Source organism: Phyllobates terribilis, unplaced genomic scaffold (genome assembly GCF_046119375.1).
Source record: "Phyllobates terribilis strain yellow unplaced genomic scaffold, ASM4611937v1 Scaffold_11__3_contigs__length_659146591, whole genome shotgun sequence".
Lineage (NCBI taxonomy): Eukaryota > Metazoa > Chordata > Amphibia > Anura > Dendrobatidae > Phyllobates > Phyllobates terribilis.
The window spans coordinates 583,454,023-583,469,522 of record NW_027362771.1 but is presented as its reverse complement, the minus strand read 5'-3'; the positions used below and the strand labels follow the sequence as shown (position 1 = coordinate 583,469,522).

The 15,500-nt window shown below is 42.2% G+C and overlaps 1 protein-coding gene across 5 annotated transcripts in view; it reads right to left on the bottom strand.

The window, feature by feature from the left end:
- Positions 1-15,500, bottom strand: part of ELAVL3 (ELAV like RNA binding protein 3) — a 73,825-nt gene that overhangs the window by 23,660 nt on the left and 34,665 nt on the right. For 4 of the 5 annotated variants that reach the window (XM_073654267.1, XM_073654269.1, XM_073654270.1 and 1 more), the window contains exons 2-3: positions 5,831-6,038; positions 2,063-2,166 (exon numbers count right to left, since the gene is read on the bottom strand). In XM_073654267.1, the coding sequence (XP_073510368.1) occupies positions 2,063-2,166; positions 5,831-6,038 (312 nt within the window). The remainder of the gene's footprint in view (positions 1-2,062; positions 2,167-5,830; positions 6,039-15,500) is intronic. The other variant, XM_073654268.1, reaches the window with a different exon arrangement.

Sequence of the window (15,500 nt, the reverse complement as noted above, 5' to 3'; positions counted from 1 at the left end):
CTATAAGCTTGTGTGTGATACTGTCTGCTTATATACTGTATCTAAGCCTGTGTGTGATACTGTCTGCTGATACATTGTATCTAAATCTGTGTGCGATACTGTCTGCCGATACACTGTATCTAAGCCTGTGTGTGATACTGTCTGCTGATACATTGTATCTAAATCTGTGTGCGATACTGTCTGCCGATACACTGTATCTAAGCCTGTGAGTTATATTGTCTGCTGACACACTGTATCTAAGCCTGTGTGTAATATTGTCTGTTGATGCACTGTATCTAAGTCTGTTCTGTGTGTGATACTGTCTGCCGATACTGTATCTAAGATTGTGTGTGATACTGTCTGCTGATACACTGTATCTAATCCAGTGTGTGTGGTACCGTCAGCTGCTACACTGTGTCTAAGCCTGTGTGATACTGCCTGCTGAGCTGCTGTATCTAATCCTATTATATGTGATACTGTCTCCTGACACACTGTATCTAAGCCTGTGTGTAATATTGTCTGTTGATGCACTGTATCTAAGTCTGTTCTGTGTGTGATACTGTCTGCCGATACACTGTATCTAAGATTGTGTGTGATACTGTCTGCTGATACACTGTATCTAAGCCAGTGTGTGTGGTACTGTCAGCTGCTACACTGTGTCTAAGCCTGTGTGATACTGCCTGCTGAGCTGCTGTATCTAATCCTATTATATGTGATACTGTCTGCTGACACACTGTATCTAAGCCTGTGTGTAATATTGTCTGTTGATGCACTGTATCTAAGTCTGTTCTGTGTGTGATACTGTCTGCCAATACACCATATCTAAGCCTGTGTGTGATACTGTCTGCTGATACACTGTATCTAAGCCAGTGTGTGTGGTACTGTCAGCTGCTACACTGTGTCTAAGCCTGTGTGATACTGCCTGCTGAGCTGCTGTATCTAATCCTATTATATGTGATACTGTCTGCTGACACACTGTATCTAAGCCTGTGTGTAATATTGTCTGTTGATACACTGTATCTAAGTCTGTTCTGTGTGTGATACTGTCTGCCAATACACCATATCTAAGCCTGTGTGTGATACTGTCTGCTGATACACTGTATCTAAGCCAGTGTGTGTGGTACCGTCTGCTGCTACACTGTGTCTAAGCCTGTGTGATACTGCCTGCTGAGCTGCTGTATCCAATCCTATTATATGTGATACTGTCTGCTGACACACTGTATCTAAGCCTGTGTGTAATATTGTCTGTTGATGCACTGTATCTAAGTCTGTTCTGTGTGTGATACTGTCTGCCGATACACTGTATCTAAGTCTGTTCTGTGTGTGATACTGTCTGCCGATACACTGTATCTAAGCTTGTGTGTGATATTGTCTGCTGATACACCGTATCTAAGCCTGTGTGTGATACTGTCTGCTGATACACTGTATCTAAGCCAGTGTGTGTGGTACCGTCTGCTGCTACACTGTGTCTAAGCCTGTGTGATACTGCCTGCTGAGCTGCTGTATCCAATCCTATTATATGTGATACTGTCTTTTGAGCCGTGTATCTAATCTTATCGTGTGATTCTCTCTGATGAGCTGTGTATCTAATCCTATCTTGTGTGATACTGACTGCTGAGCAGATTAATCTAAATTTATCACGTGTGATACTGTCTACTGAGCCAAAGTATCTAAGCTTATCATGTGTGATACTAGTCTATAATGCAATACTGTTTGCTAATTCGCTGGATCTAAGCCTTTCATGATAGAGACTGTCTGCTGAGTTGATGTATCTAATTTCTTTCTTGTGTGATACTGTCTGCTGAGCTTATGCATCTAAGCCTTTCTTGTGTGATACTGTCTACTGAGCCAAAGTATCTAAGCTTATCATGTGTGATACTATTTGTTGAACCGAAGTATCTAAGCTTATCAAGCGTGATACTGTCTACTGAGCTGTTGTATATAAGTCAGTTATGTGTGATACTGACTGCTGAGCCCAATTATCTAAGCTTGTCATGTATGATACTATTTACTGAGCTGGTGTATCTAAGCCATTGTGTGATACCATATGCAGGAAACGCTTCTCCCACAGTCCTCTCCTCACCTTGATAGTCTTCGTCTGTAGTTTCAGTCCATTGAGGGTGTTTATGGCTTTATCTGCATCATTGGGGTCCACGTAGTTTACAAATCCGTATCCCAAGCTCTGACCTGCAGGGAGAAGTTAGATACGTGGTTGTCGGTGTTATTTCATAGGACATAAGTCAGAGACAGCATAAAAGGATCCCGGCTGGAGCCGCACTCACGGGTCAGAGGTCTCCTGGTGACCACAAAGCCACCACCTGCCTGTACCAAGATCCTGCATCTAGATACATGGATTTGGGAGACGAATGGAATATATGACGGGGGTTTCTGAGGACAAATCCCATGTTAAATGGTGTCCCGTCCGCCAACGTGCTACATTTACACAACCGCGTTCCTAAGAGGTTGGGTTGCACCGTCCAGCCCTAACCCTAGGCCGAAAACCTCCAAAATGTCTCCATCTGTCAACCATGTTCTCCATCTGTCAACCATGTTCTCCATCTGTCAACCATGTTCTCCATCTGTCAACCGTGTTCTCCATCTGTCAACCGTGTTCTCCATCTTTCAACCGTGTTCTCCATCTTTCAACCGTGTTCTCCATCTTTCAACCGTGTTCTCCATCTTTCAACCGTGTTCTCCATCTTTCAACCGTGTTCTCCATCTTTCAACCGTGTTCTCCATCTTTCAACCGTGTTCTCCATCTTTCAACCGTGTTCTCCATCTTTCAACCGTGTTCTCCATCTTTCAACCGTGTTCTCCATCTTTCAACCGTGTTCTCCATCTGTCAACCGTGTTCTCCATCTGTCAACCGTGTTCTCCATCTGTCAACCGTGTTCTCCATCTGTCAACCGTGTTCTCCATCTGTCAACCATGTTCTCCAAAGTAATCCATGTAAAACAGTCAGTGAATGACTCTTCAATGATGACTCCTCCATAGGAAATCAATGATGACTGAGCTTAAAAAAAAAAAAAACCTAATTTTTGAAAAAATGTCCAGGGTGTGAACCTTCCTACTGTCAACAATGTAGAAACCATCCTGCAACAGCGAATACAACATACAGCTAGGGAACAAAGACAATTCGAGAAATCTTTTCATCTCTTCCCTCCACTCTATTAGTTTTTATTTATAGATACTAAACTTGCGGCTCTTACCCACGATATTTTTTGGCATAGATGGAGACAGTTTGGAGGTCTTCACCCTAAGGTCAGGGCTGGATGATGCTGCCCTCCCAAACTATTAGTTGTCTTGGTCAAACATGCTTTACCTTCCATTAATAAGGAGCAATAATGATAAACAGACATCTACACAACCCCGGGCCAAAGATGTGTCCCTGACCAGGAGAACGTTCTGAATCAAACGCATCGGGTCCAACGAGTGTGACGATGGATAGATATGAGATATAGTTACTGATAGGTAGATATACTATATTTAAATTATTTTTATAAAGTTTTTACACCTGATAAGCTAATGAGTTATGGCACCTTGATAGAAATTTTTTTGTGGTTTAATAGCACAATTTTGTATGAACTGAAACGTCACCGTAATGGGCTATTAAACCACAAAAAAATTGTCTACGTTTTCAATCGGCGTGCTGTCTCCATTATTTTGTCTCTACGATGGAGGAACAGTGTTTGCCTGGGAGGCTCCCTTATAAATCTTTTGCAGGTGCTGCTTCTTTTCTATAGATAGATATATAGATAGATAGATAACAGGTACAGTGGCATGTAAAAGTTTGGGTCAAAATTCCTGTTATTGTGAACAGTTAAGCAAGTTGAAGATGAAATGATCTCTAAAGGGGCTAAAGTTAAAGATGACACATTTCCTTTGTATTTTAGGCAAAAAAATATAGATTTTTTTCATGTTTTACATTTTAAAAATTCCAAAAAAGGAAAATGGGCCGATGAAATAGTTTGGGCACCCTGCATGGTTAGTACCTAGTAGCGCCCCCTTTTGAAAGTATCACAGCTTGTAAACGCTTTTTGTAGCTAGATAAGAGCCTTTCAATTTTTTTTTTAGGGATTTTCATCCATTCTTCCTTGGAAAATTCTTCCAGTTCTGTGAGATTCCTGGGTCATCTTGTATGCACTGTTATTTTGAGGTCTTGCCACAGATCTTCAATGATGTTCAGATCAGGGGACTGTGAGGGCCATTGTAAAACCTTCAGCTTGTGCCTTTTGAGGTTGTCTATTGTGGATTTTAATGTGTGTTTAAGATCATTATCCATTTGTTGAAGCCTCCTCTTTTCAACTTCAGCTTTTTTACAGATGGTGTTATATTTACATCAAGAATTTGTTGAAATGTCATTGATTCCATTCTTCCCTTTACCTGTGAAATGTTCCCCATGCCATTGGCTGCAACACAACCCCAAAGCATGATTGAGCCACCCCCATGCTTAATGGTTGGCGAGATGTTCTTTTCCTGTGGTCAAAGAGTTCTATTATAACCTCATCGGTCCACAGGACTTGTTTCCAAAATTCATCAGGCTTGTTTAGATCTTCTTTTGCATACTTCTGATGCTGAATTTTATGGTAAGGATGCAGGAGAGGTTCTGATGACTCTTCCATGAAGGCCATATTTGTGCAGGTATCTGAACAGTAGAACAATGTACCACAACTCCAGAGTCTGCTAAATCTTTCTGAAGATCTTTTGTAGTCAAGCAGGAGTTATGATTTTCCTTTCCATAAATCCTATGAGCAGCTCTCACCGAAATTTTGCTTGGCCTTCCAGACCTTATCTTGACCTCCACTGTTCCTGGTAACTGCCATTTGTTAATTACATTTCAGACTGAGGAAAGGGCAACTTGAAAACGCTTTGCTATCTTCTTATAGTCTTCTCCTGCTTTGTGGGCTTCCACTATTTTCAGAGTGCTCGGCAGCTGCTTAGAAGAACCCATGGCTGCTGCTTTTTGGCACAAGGTTAGAGGAGGCTGGGTTGTTATAACGCTGGGAAACTTGCATCACCTGGCCTTTCCTAACAATGATAGTGAGCAAGCCATAACTCTAACAGGCTAATTAAGGCCTGAAACCTTGGTCAAAGTTATCTGAGCACACAAATCTTCAAGGGTGCTCAAACTTTTGCATCGACCAATTTTCCTTTTTGCATTTTTTAAAATGTAAAAAATTACAATATTTTTTTTTTTGCCTAAAATACAAAGGAAATGTGTCATCTTTAGGCCTTTTAGAGATCATTTCATCTTCAACTTGCTTAACTGTTCACAATAACAGTAATTTTGACCAGGGGTGCCCAAACCTTTACATGCCACTGTATTTAGCTCGCTAGATAGACAGATAGATGAGAATTATATATAGATAAAAGATATATGATAGATAGATAACAGAAATCAATGAAAAAAAATGATACCAGCCACACCATGGAGTATTGGTATAAGCCCCTGGACAGTGACCTGAAGTCCACTATATAAAATATAAAGAAGGCAGGCAGCATCCCAACTTTTGGAGTGCCTTCTTTATATTTACATAGATGGATAGACTGATGAGAAATATAACATTTATAGGAGAAAGATAGATGATAGATATTAATTATACAAACATGGATATTAGATAGATAATAGATAATTAGAAAAAGTAGGCAGCACTCCAAATGAATGTGAAAAAAAGGAGGATTTTTTATTACTCCATGTGGCGACGTTTCGGTCCCATCACAGAACCATTCTCTGCGACGGACTCAAGAGTTGCCATACGGCACATCTGCGTGTACTCCGTCCTGCCCACAATAATAATGGCCGGACAGTGCCCGATGGTGCTACCTATTAACCCTTTATATGGCCTCGTACCTGTGATTTTATCTCTGACGAGCTTACAGGACTCAATATCTCCGATGCTTCCGAAAAGGCTCTTGAACTCTTCTTGCGTCATGTTCTGAGGAAGATAGTTGACGATCAAGTTGGTTTTACTGTCGTCCGCAGCTCCGTTTGTGCCATTGAGAATGCCCACACTGCCGGGACCATTGCTGGCCTGCGTCTCCATGGTGCTTATTATCTGCTGGAGGGAAGAGAAGAAGAGAAGAGAGCAGCACGTCAGTGTCCATCTTTATGTCACGGCTTAGTGAGTCACATCATGGCCTCACCTTGTGAGGTCATCTGTAATGGCGGCTCTCCCTGGCACACAATACCAAAGCATGTGATTATGTCACCATATGCCGGAAATCTCATGAGGTCATCAGGAATATGAGGCAGATCTGTTGTGATGCCTTCACAGTATAAGGTCAGGCAAAATCTCCAACTATCACGGGTCTTTAAGAATATGGGCCTAAGGGACCTTCTGGGCCCACTATTCCCCTGTGCAACTGCAACCCTTGAACTGACTATAGTTATACGGTCAGGATTTACAGGATACATGCAGAACCTCTTAGGCTACACACATGCTGCGGCAGAACCTCATGTCAATCCTCATTAACTCTCCTCACTAAGAGGTTCTGCAGCAGCTGGACTGAATATGACACACTAAACTCCTGGGCCCCGGTGTGGTGGATAAATGGCGGTGAACATGTGTCCAGTACTGATAGGGTGCCATCTAAACTCTCTTCTACACCGGCCACCATCACGGATAGGAAGGGACATCTGTGTACATGTCAGTGTATGGAGGGGCTTGATGGGCATCTGTCTGCCGCGAGCCTCCCGCTGTAATTAGCCTGGCAGCCGCGAATAAGCAGGATGTCTTTAACGAGATTGCAGCCGCATTATGCCTTTAAAGACCCTACTCATCCTCCAGGCCGAGGATTAAGGGAAAGGGGACAGAGGAGATAAAGCTTTAAACTCATTACTGGCCAAGCCCTACAGCAGTGAATGGGTTAAGGACGAGGCCCCCTTCTTCCCCCACCTTCCCTGAATGAAACCCCTTCAAGCGAATCTTTATCCAAGAACGAAATGCTGACAGTTCTTTTAACTGGGTACCAAGTCATTGCCAGTGACCCAGATATGGAAACGCTGGCATCAAAGCCGTTCATGCTTCTTCTATATATAGCGAGAATTAGAAAAAAAATAGTCAACCCATCAGCACATAATAATAATGACGTCAAATTATTCTTATTAATATGTGATATTATTATTAACCAAGCCTCCCTGCTCCAACTGCAGATGTCGAGGTATGTTGCCAACGGGCAAGGATCAGGTAATGGTGAATGGTAAGAGGGCTGAAATATCAGTTATATAGAATCATAGAATCCTAGAATGTTAGAGTTGGAAGGGACCTGCAGGGTCATCTGGTCTAACCCCCTGCTCAATGCAGGATTCATATTTGGGTCTTGGTCCGTAATGGGGGACGAAAGATCCCCTGTCACATAAGAAGTCACCGGTACTATAAATGGTCCATGCAGCTGGGAGCTTCGTTACTGATTTTGTATTGAGGCCCTGAAGCTTCAAGTTCATTCCTGAAAATGTCAAATTTAAGGGGTTGCCCAGTGTAAACAATTTAGGTGATAACTTGCTGGTTGGAGGGGGTCCGACCACTAATCAGCAGAATTTTTATCTCCTACGGAAAACTTTTATCTCTGTTACAAAATGGCATGGCAAGTCGAACACCAGGCCACTGCTCCATTCACAGTCTATGGAGCACCTGGGGCAGGGATTTATGGAGTGACAATTGAGCATGCCCACTGCCGCTCCATTCTTAATGGGATAAAAGTTACCCTTTCTCCTAGTGGTCGGACCTCCACCCTATCCTGTGGGTAAGTGATAACTTATTTTCACCAGAGAACCCCTTTAACTAAGCTGAAGGCCCTTTGGGCATCCTTGAGGCTCAAGTGTAAAGATGCAACTGCAACCTCTGCAACTCCAATTTACACCACTACAGAACTTAGACAACCATAGTATCAATTGTTCCAATTTAGGGAGAACCCAATTCCTGGAACCCCTTCCTACTCCCTTAATACATCACAATTCCCTTTTGTACATTGTAAAATGTCTGCTAAGGATCCTGGCTGGCCCCAGTAGTTTAAGGGCCACATTGCCCTCACCATATGACTGGAATTGTCCCATCAACCCATAAACCTTTGATTTGTTTTCTTCTCTCTAAAAAAAAATTCTTAGTCCTTTAAGGCCCCCATGAACGCCAGATAAAAATCTCAAGCTGCATCGGACACAAGTAGATTTTTTTTTCAGTCGATGGAGCAGCCAACATTCACCATAATCTGCAGAGGATCCAACATTCCCTTTTGGTGTTTTGAAGCAATGCTCGTTGGTCGAAACAAACCACTGTTTCACCTAATCAGCCAACAATTTTTCAATCTGGTCAAAATCGGCCATTTTGGCAAAATTTTATCTAACCACCTATAGAGATATTTTTTTTTCTTTAAAAGCCTACAGCTGTTTTACATAGAAGAACCCTTAATTTTTTTTTTGAAATTTGACTGCTATGGCAGATAGATAATTTGGATACTGTCAAGCCCCTTTGCTCCTTCTCTGACCTCAGATCGGTTGCTGAGTACATGCTGCCCAGGTGAATGGAAAAAAGCTGCGGTTGCGTCATGCCATTCCCCAACTCAACTTGCGTTACTAATCATATTTTTCTGAAAACTCATTTTAGTCAAAGAACTTGTCACCAGGTCAAAATTTGCCCGTCTTCGCTCTTATTTTATTCCCACTGTTCCCCCGAGTATTCCATTTTTTGTTTTTCTTAAATCTGCCATAAGGTTCAAGAGATATTGTCCATTTTATTTAGCGCCAATTTTATTGGTTCTTACCAAGAGGGCGGTGCTTATAGGGTGCAAAACAGCCTAAAGACACGCCCCAGAGGATCCTTTGAGCCACACCCACTCAGTAAAGGACAGAAAAATTAGCGGCAAATAAAAAGTCTCATATCTCCAAAATCATAAGGTGGATTAAAAAAAATAAAAATAAAAAAATTGGAAAACTCATGGAAGCAGTGGAAATAAAATAAGAGTAAAAAATGGCCAATTTTTGTCCTGGTGACAGGTCCTATTTAAAGGGCTACTCCACCTGTCATAACTAGGAAACAGTGGAGAATTGCAGTAAATGTGAGCTCAAAATGTACAATTTTACAAACCGGGATGATTTACTTCTTGCTTCATGTATTATAAAAAAGGGCCTGGTGCATTATAAGGAATATATGTAATAAGAAGCACGGTTTCCCATGACCCTTCTGCATATTAGAGGTCATCACAAGGTCCATACTAATGAGAGTCAAGTCATCTTTCATGGACATCATCTATGCTCTGGGGCTGCATCCTGCAGCGAGAATTAAGCAATGAGAGTGGCGTAAGTGTCTTTCGCAATTAACTTTAGTATTTTTTTTTCTATCTTTCACCAGTGAAGTGAATAAACAGCAATACATCCCTAGTGTTGTCTACCTTTGGAAACATTTTTTTTTTTTTTTTTTACTTAAATGCATGTATTTTTGGCTAATTGGTTAACATGAAATATTTTTCCTTCTACAGCCTCTGCGTTGCACTGTTTATTGCTGGCTGCAGAATGAGTTAACTGAAAATCTATCAGTGAGCTTGTTTTGGCAGTAGTCTAACGAGGAAAGTTAGTACCGGTAATTGTTTTTCCTTTTTTTTTTTTTTAGCTGCCTTCAGCTGATTTATGACTAAAGTTGAATGTGTCGTCAAACAAAACGTCTGTAAATGCAAAACGATGACATTTTTTTTTAATGAAACCCAATTGCAAAAATGATTTTTATCTCCAAAAAACATGCATTTAAGTAAAAATAAACAAAAAAATAAAGTCTCCAGAGGTGGACAACTTTTTAATATTAGTTGTGCGTAATATTTTATGCACCATGGGTCATTCAATCCAGGTTTCCCAACATGTCAGAGATTTACATGAATCCCTAAAATTTTACTAAATTGTGTTAATATGGCAAAAAAAAAAATTGACTGAGTCTATAATGGCCACTTATTGGTTTCTTAGACACAGACATTACGGCTGAGTCACATTTTCCATAACGTGAGAGATTTCAAGGACTTTTCATACTGAAGGTGGAAATGCCCTTTAATTGCGGCCTAGCCTCCATTTTCCGTCTATCTAGCCTCCGTGTATTCTGTCAGCATCCTCTATGATTTATTCGATATGGCTCAATCTTCACAGGCATGTGCGCACAGGCCCGGTCCTGCGGCAAAGCCTTTCATTGTTAGCCACCCCCTGCAATTCTTTTGCAGACATCTGTCTTGCAAGGCCTGGAATATAGGCCCGAGGCCTACTGGTCCTGTTGTCATAGAAACTGAGCATCCTATGGATAAAACGGCAAGTGCTGCTATAACATGCTCCGCTATAACCCCTTCATCTCCCTCTTGAGACAGAGAATGACAAAGCTGAAATAGAAATGCCGGCAACGGTATGACTCCATGATGTGGTATTTCGCCATTAATGATCGGCATAGAGATCGGTACAACACAGGGGTCTACCCAACTTTGATATTTGGACTATAACTATAGGGAATGGCGTTAGCACCCGGGAACCTGGGCAACCACTGGGGCCCCCTGCACCCTGGGGGCCCTATTCGGCTCAGATTTCAACCTGCTGTACATGTATTGTTGATGTGTGTACAGCATGGCGCGGAGCCAGAAGCTACATACAGCACCGGTGCCAGCTGTGTGACGCACTCGGCACCTATATCAAACTGAAGTAGTTTAACCCCTTGGATGATACTGCCAAGTGTTTAAGCGGCATTTAAGTGGTTGGACGTGAAGAAGTGTCCTTTCTGATAGCCATCACTTGATTGAAGGATGCTGATTAGTGATGAGCGAGTATGTTAACCCTTTCGGCAAGCATGCTCGGGTGCTCGCTGAGTATCTTCAGCATGCTCGAGTGTTATGTCTTAGTCACTCTGTGTTCATGATATGCGATGGTTTGACAGCTTTAATACATGGGAGGAATGCCTAAGAAACAGGCATTCCTCACTTGTATTAAAGCTGTCAAACAGTCGCAAATCATGAGCACGCAGTGATTAAAACAACACCCGAGCACGCTGAAGATACTCGAAAAACACCCGAGCATGCTTGTAAATCTCGAGTAACGAGAATGCTCACTCATCACTAATGCTGATGGCATTGTCATGACAGTGACGGGCTACTGAAGACCCCCATGTCTGCCATGCTTGTACATCTATAGCTCAGCTGAGCTTCATTAATTTATCATTAATGTAAAAAATATATATATATATATATATATAGTATATATACACATATATACATACAAAGTCATGGCCGAAAGTGTTGGCACCCTTGAAATTGTTCCAGAAAATGATGTATTTCTTCCCGAAAATTATTGCAATTAAACCCCAAAATTGGGCTGGACAAAATTGTTGGTACCCTTAGCTTAATATCTGGTTGCACCCCCTTTTGAATAAATAACTGCAATCAATCGCTTCCTATAACCATTAACAAGCTCCTTACACCTCTCACCTGGAAGACTCTTCTTTAGCAAACTGCTCCAGGTCTCTCATATTTGAAGGTGTCTTCTCCCAACAGCAATTTTAAGATCTCTCCATAGGTGTTCAATGGGATTTAGAGCCGGACTCATTGCTGTCCACTTCAGAACTCTCCAGCACTTTGTTTCCATCCATTTCTGGGAGCTTCTTGAAGTATGTAGTATGTATGAAGTATACTGGCCACTAGATTATGACCAAAAATCCTTTGGTAATCTTCAGATTTCATTATGCCTTTACACACAGTCAAGGCACCCAGTGTCAGAGGCAGCAAAACAACCCCAAAACATCTTTGAATCTCCACCATATTTTACTGTAGGTACTGTGTTCTTTTCTTTGTAGGCCTCATTCCGTTTTCGGTAAACAGTGAAATTATGTGCGTTACCAAACAGCTCTATCTTGGTCTCATCTGTCCATAAGATGCTTTCCCAGGAGGATTTTGGCTTACTCACTTACATTTTGGCAAACTGCAGTCTAGCTTTTTCATGCCTGTGTGTCAGCAGTGGGGTCTCCTGCCATAGCTTTAATTTTATTCAAATGTTGACGAATAGTTTGCGCTGACACTGATGCACCCTGAGCCTGCAGAATTTCTTAGGAACTTGATTGGGGCTGCTTATCCACCATCCGGACTATCCTGCGTTGCAATCATTCATCAATTTTTTTCTGCCATCCATGTCCAGGAAGAATAGCTACAGTGCCCTGGGTTGTAAACTTCTTGATTATGTTTCGCACCATGAACAAAGGAACATCAAGATCTCTTAAGATGGACTTGTAACCTTGAGATTGTTGATATTTTTCAACAATTTTGGTTCTCAAGTCCTCAGACAGTTCTCTTCTCCTCTTTCTGTCCATGCTTAGTGTGGCACACACAGACACACAATGCAAATATTGAGTCTTCTCCCCTTTTTATCTGGTTTCAGGTGTGATTTTCATGTTGCCCACACCAGTTACTTGCCACAGGTAAGTTTGAACGAGCATCACAGGTTTGAAACAAAGTTGTTTACCCACAATTTTGGAAAGGTGCCAACTATTTTGTCTGGCCCATTTTGGGTTTTTTGTGTGAATTGAGGTCCAATTTGTCTTTTTTTTCTCTGTTTTAATGTGTTGTTCCAATACACACAAAGGAAATAAACATGAGTATAACAAAACGAGTAATTGCAATAATTTTCTGGGAGAAATACTTCATTTTCTGGAACAATTTCAAGAGTGCCAACACTTTCGGCCATGTCTGTATATATATATAACTATAATAATTCATATATAAACTTCCATATCAACCTCCTTTTTAGGAACGTAAAGGAAATCTAAGAAAGCGTAAAAAAAAAACCCAAAACATACTTGGTATTGTTGCATGAGGAATTATCTGACCTAATAAAATATTATAAATTTTGTCCCATAATGTAACGTTTAGAAAAAGGGAAATAAAAGTCAAAATGGCAAAATTGAAGTTTTTTGGTCATTTTTGTCTCCCCTAAAGAAGAGAAATAAAAGAACATCCATATGGTCCACAAAATAGTAATAATGAAAATTACAGCTCGTACTGCGAGAAAAAAATCTCTGATACAACTATCGACTGAAAAATAAAAAAAAGTTATAGCTCTTGGAAGGTGAAAATGGGCCCAATTTGGGGTCTCTATCACACAAGGGTCCTGGAGTACGCCTTCTGGTTGGTTGCAGAGGTTGCAATCGCACCCAGGCAATGGACAGTGGTGGTCCAAAAGTTTCTACGGCTCTATGTAAGAAAACCAGGTCCATCAATGGTCCTTGGTAGTTTTTGAGCACGGTAACACAAAAATGTGCTGGAAAGTGCAGATCTGGCAGAATTGATTTTGCACTGCTTAGATTTTCCTATAACGTGGGAAATTTGACGTAAAGCCAGGTACGAACAAAAAATGCTGATTAGAAGATGCTTCCTGCAGGGAATCAATATGTACTCTGCGATTCAGCAACTAAAACTGCATACACAAAGCATAATTAGTGTTACCTTCCTTCCCATAGCCCTGCATAGAGCATTCTGCAGTATGGGGGTTTACGCTGATTAGTGACAGCTTTACTACAAGTCTCTGTGGCCAATGTTTTCCTAAATGAAGCTGCATGTACATAAGTGGTCAAAGACAAATCCATCTGAAGAACTACAATGGACTGACTATATACTGTATACTACACAATCACTATGGCATCATGCGCAGAGAAGACTGTATAAGAAATCGTGCACAGATGTGCGGTGTATACCTGTCAGTGGTGTACCACACATTCAACTGTACCCGTCAGTGGCATACCGCACATTCAACTGTACCCGTCAGTGGCATACCGCACATTCAACTGTACCCGTCAGTGGCGTACCGCACATTCAACTGTACCCGTCAGTGGCGTACCGCACATTCAACTGTACCCGTCAGTGGCGTACCGCACATTCAACTGTACCCGTCAGTGGCGTACCGCACATTCAACTGTACCCGTCAGTGGCGTACCGCACATTCAACTGTACCCGTCAGTGGCGTACCGCACATTCAACTGTACCCGTCAGTGGCGTACCGCACATACAACTGTACCCGTCAGTGGCGTACCGCACATTCAACTGTACCCGTCAGTGGCGTACCGCACATTCAACTGTACCCGTCAGTGGCGTACCGCACATTCAACTGTACCCGTCAGTGGCGTACCGCACATTCAACTGTACCCGTCAGTGGCGTACCGCACATTCAACTGTACACGTCAGTGGCGTACCGCACATTCAACTGTACCCGTCAGTGGCGTACCGCACATTCAACTGTACCCGTCAGTGGCGTACCGCACATTCAACTGTACCCGTCAGTGGCGTACCGCACATTCAACTGTACCCGTCAGTGGCGTACCGCACATTCAACTGTATCAGCATCCCGGATGCAGATTTAGTTGAAAGCAATGATGGAGGAGAGAGCGTCAGCTGGCGATCCCTCCTCTATCATTCTTCCTCTGCATCTGACGTCTCAGCGTAGTGGGCGCGATGATGTCACTACATGGCGCCCGCTGTGCTGAGATGTGCAGCGCTTCAGAACACTCGATGCAGAGACCGGAGCAGCAGGGGAATGAGGAGGAGATGTTACTATGGGGTGCCTTACACTGTATGGAGGACTATGGGGTGCATTACACTGTATGGAGGACTATGGGGAGTGCATTATACTATATGGAGAACTATGGCGTGCATTATACTACAGGGTGGGCCATTTATATGGATACACCTAAATAAAATGGGAATGGTTGGTGATATCAACTTCCTGTTTGTGGCACATTAGTATATGGGAGGGGGAAAACTTTTCCAGATGGGTGGTGACCATGGTGGCCATTTTGAAGTCGGCCATTTTAGATCCAACTACAATTTTTTTCAATGGGAAGAGGGGCAAGTTACACATCAAACTCATTGAGAATTTCATAAGAAAAACAATGCAGTGCTTGGTTTTAACGTAACTTTATTCTTTCATGAGTTATTTACAAGTTTCTCTTTGTTTACAGCCATTGACATGTCGCAGAGGTTAACACGTGAGGAGCGGATAGAAATTGTGTTGATGTCTGGTGAACGCAGTACCCGGGTCATTGCAGCAGATTTCAATGCAAGACACCCTACGAGACCACCCATCTCCCATGCTACAGTTAGCAAACGGCTTGCCAAATTTCGTGAAACAGGTTCAGTGTTGGATTTGCCAAAATGTGGATGCAAGAAAACTGTCACTAGTGAAGAAACATCAGTGGCTGTCCTAGCTTCATTCAGCAAGAGCCCACAGCGTAGCACTCGCCGCATGTCACTGGAGAGTGGCATCAGTCGAACATCCCTTCGGCGGGTATTAGCTACTCACAAATGGCACCTTACAAAATCCAGCTGCTGCAGCATCTCAACGAGGATGACCCAGATCGGCGCACTGAATTTGCAGAATGGGCAAAACAAAAATTGGAACAGGATCCTCAGTTTACACAGAACATTATGTTCAGTGATAAGGCAAACTGTTTTGTGAATGGTGAAGTTAAACAAAATCACCGCTATTGGTCAGACACTAACCCACAGTGGATAGATCTCTCCAAGAC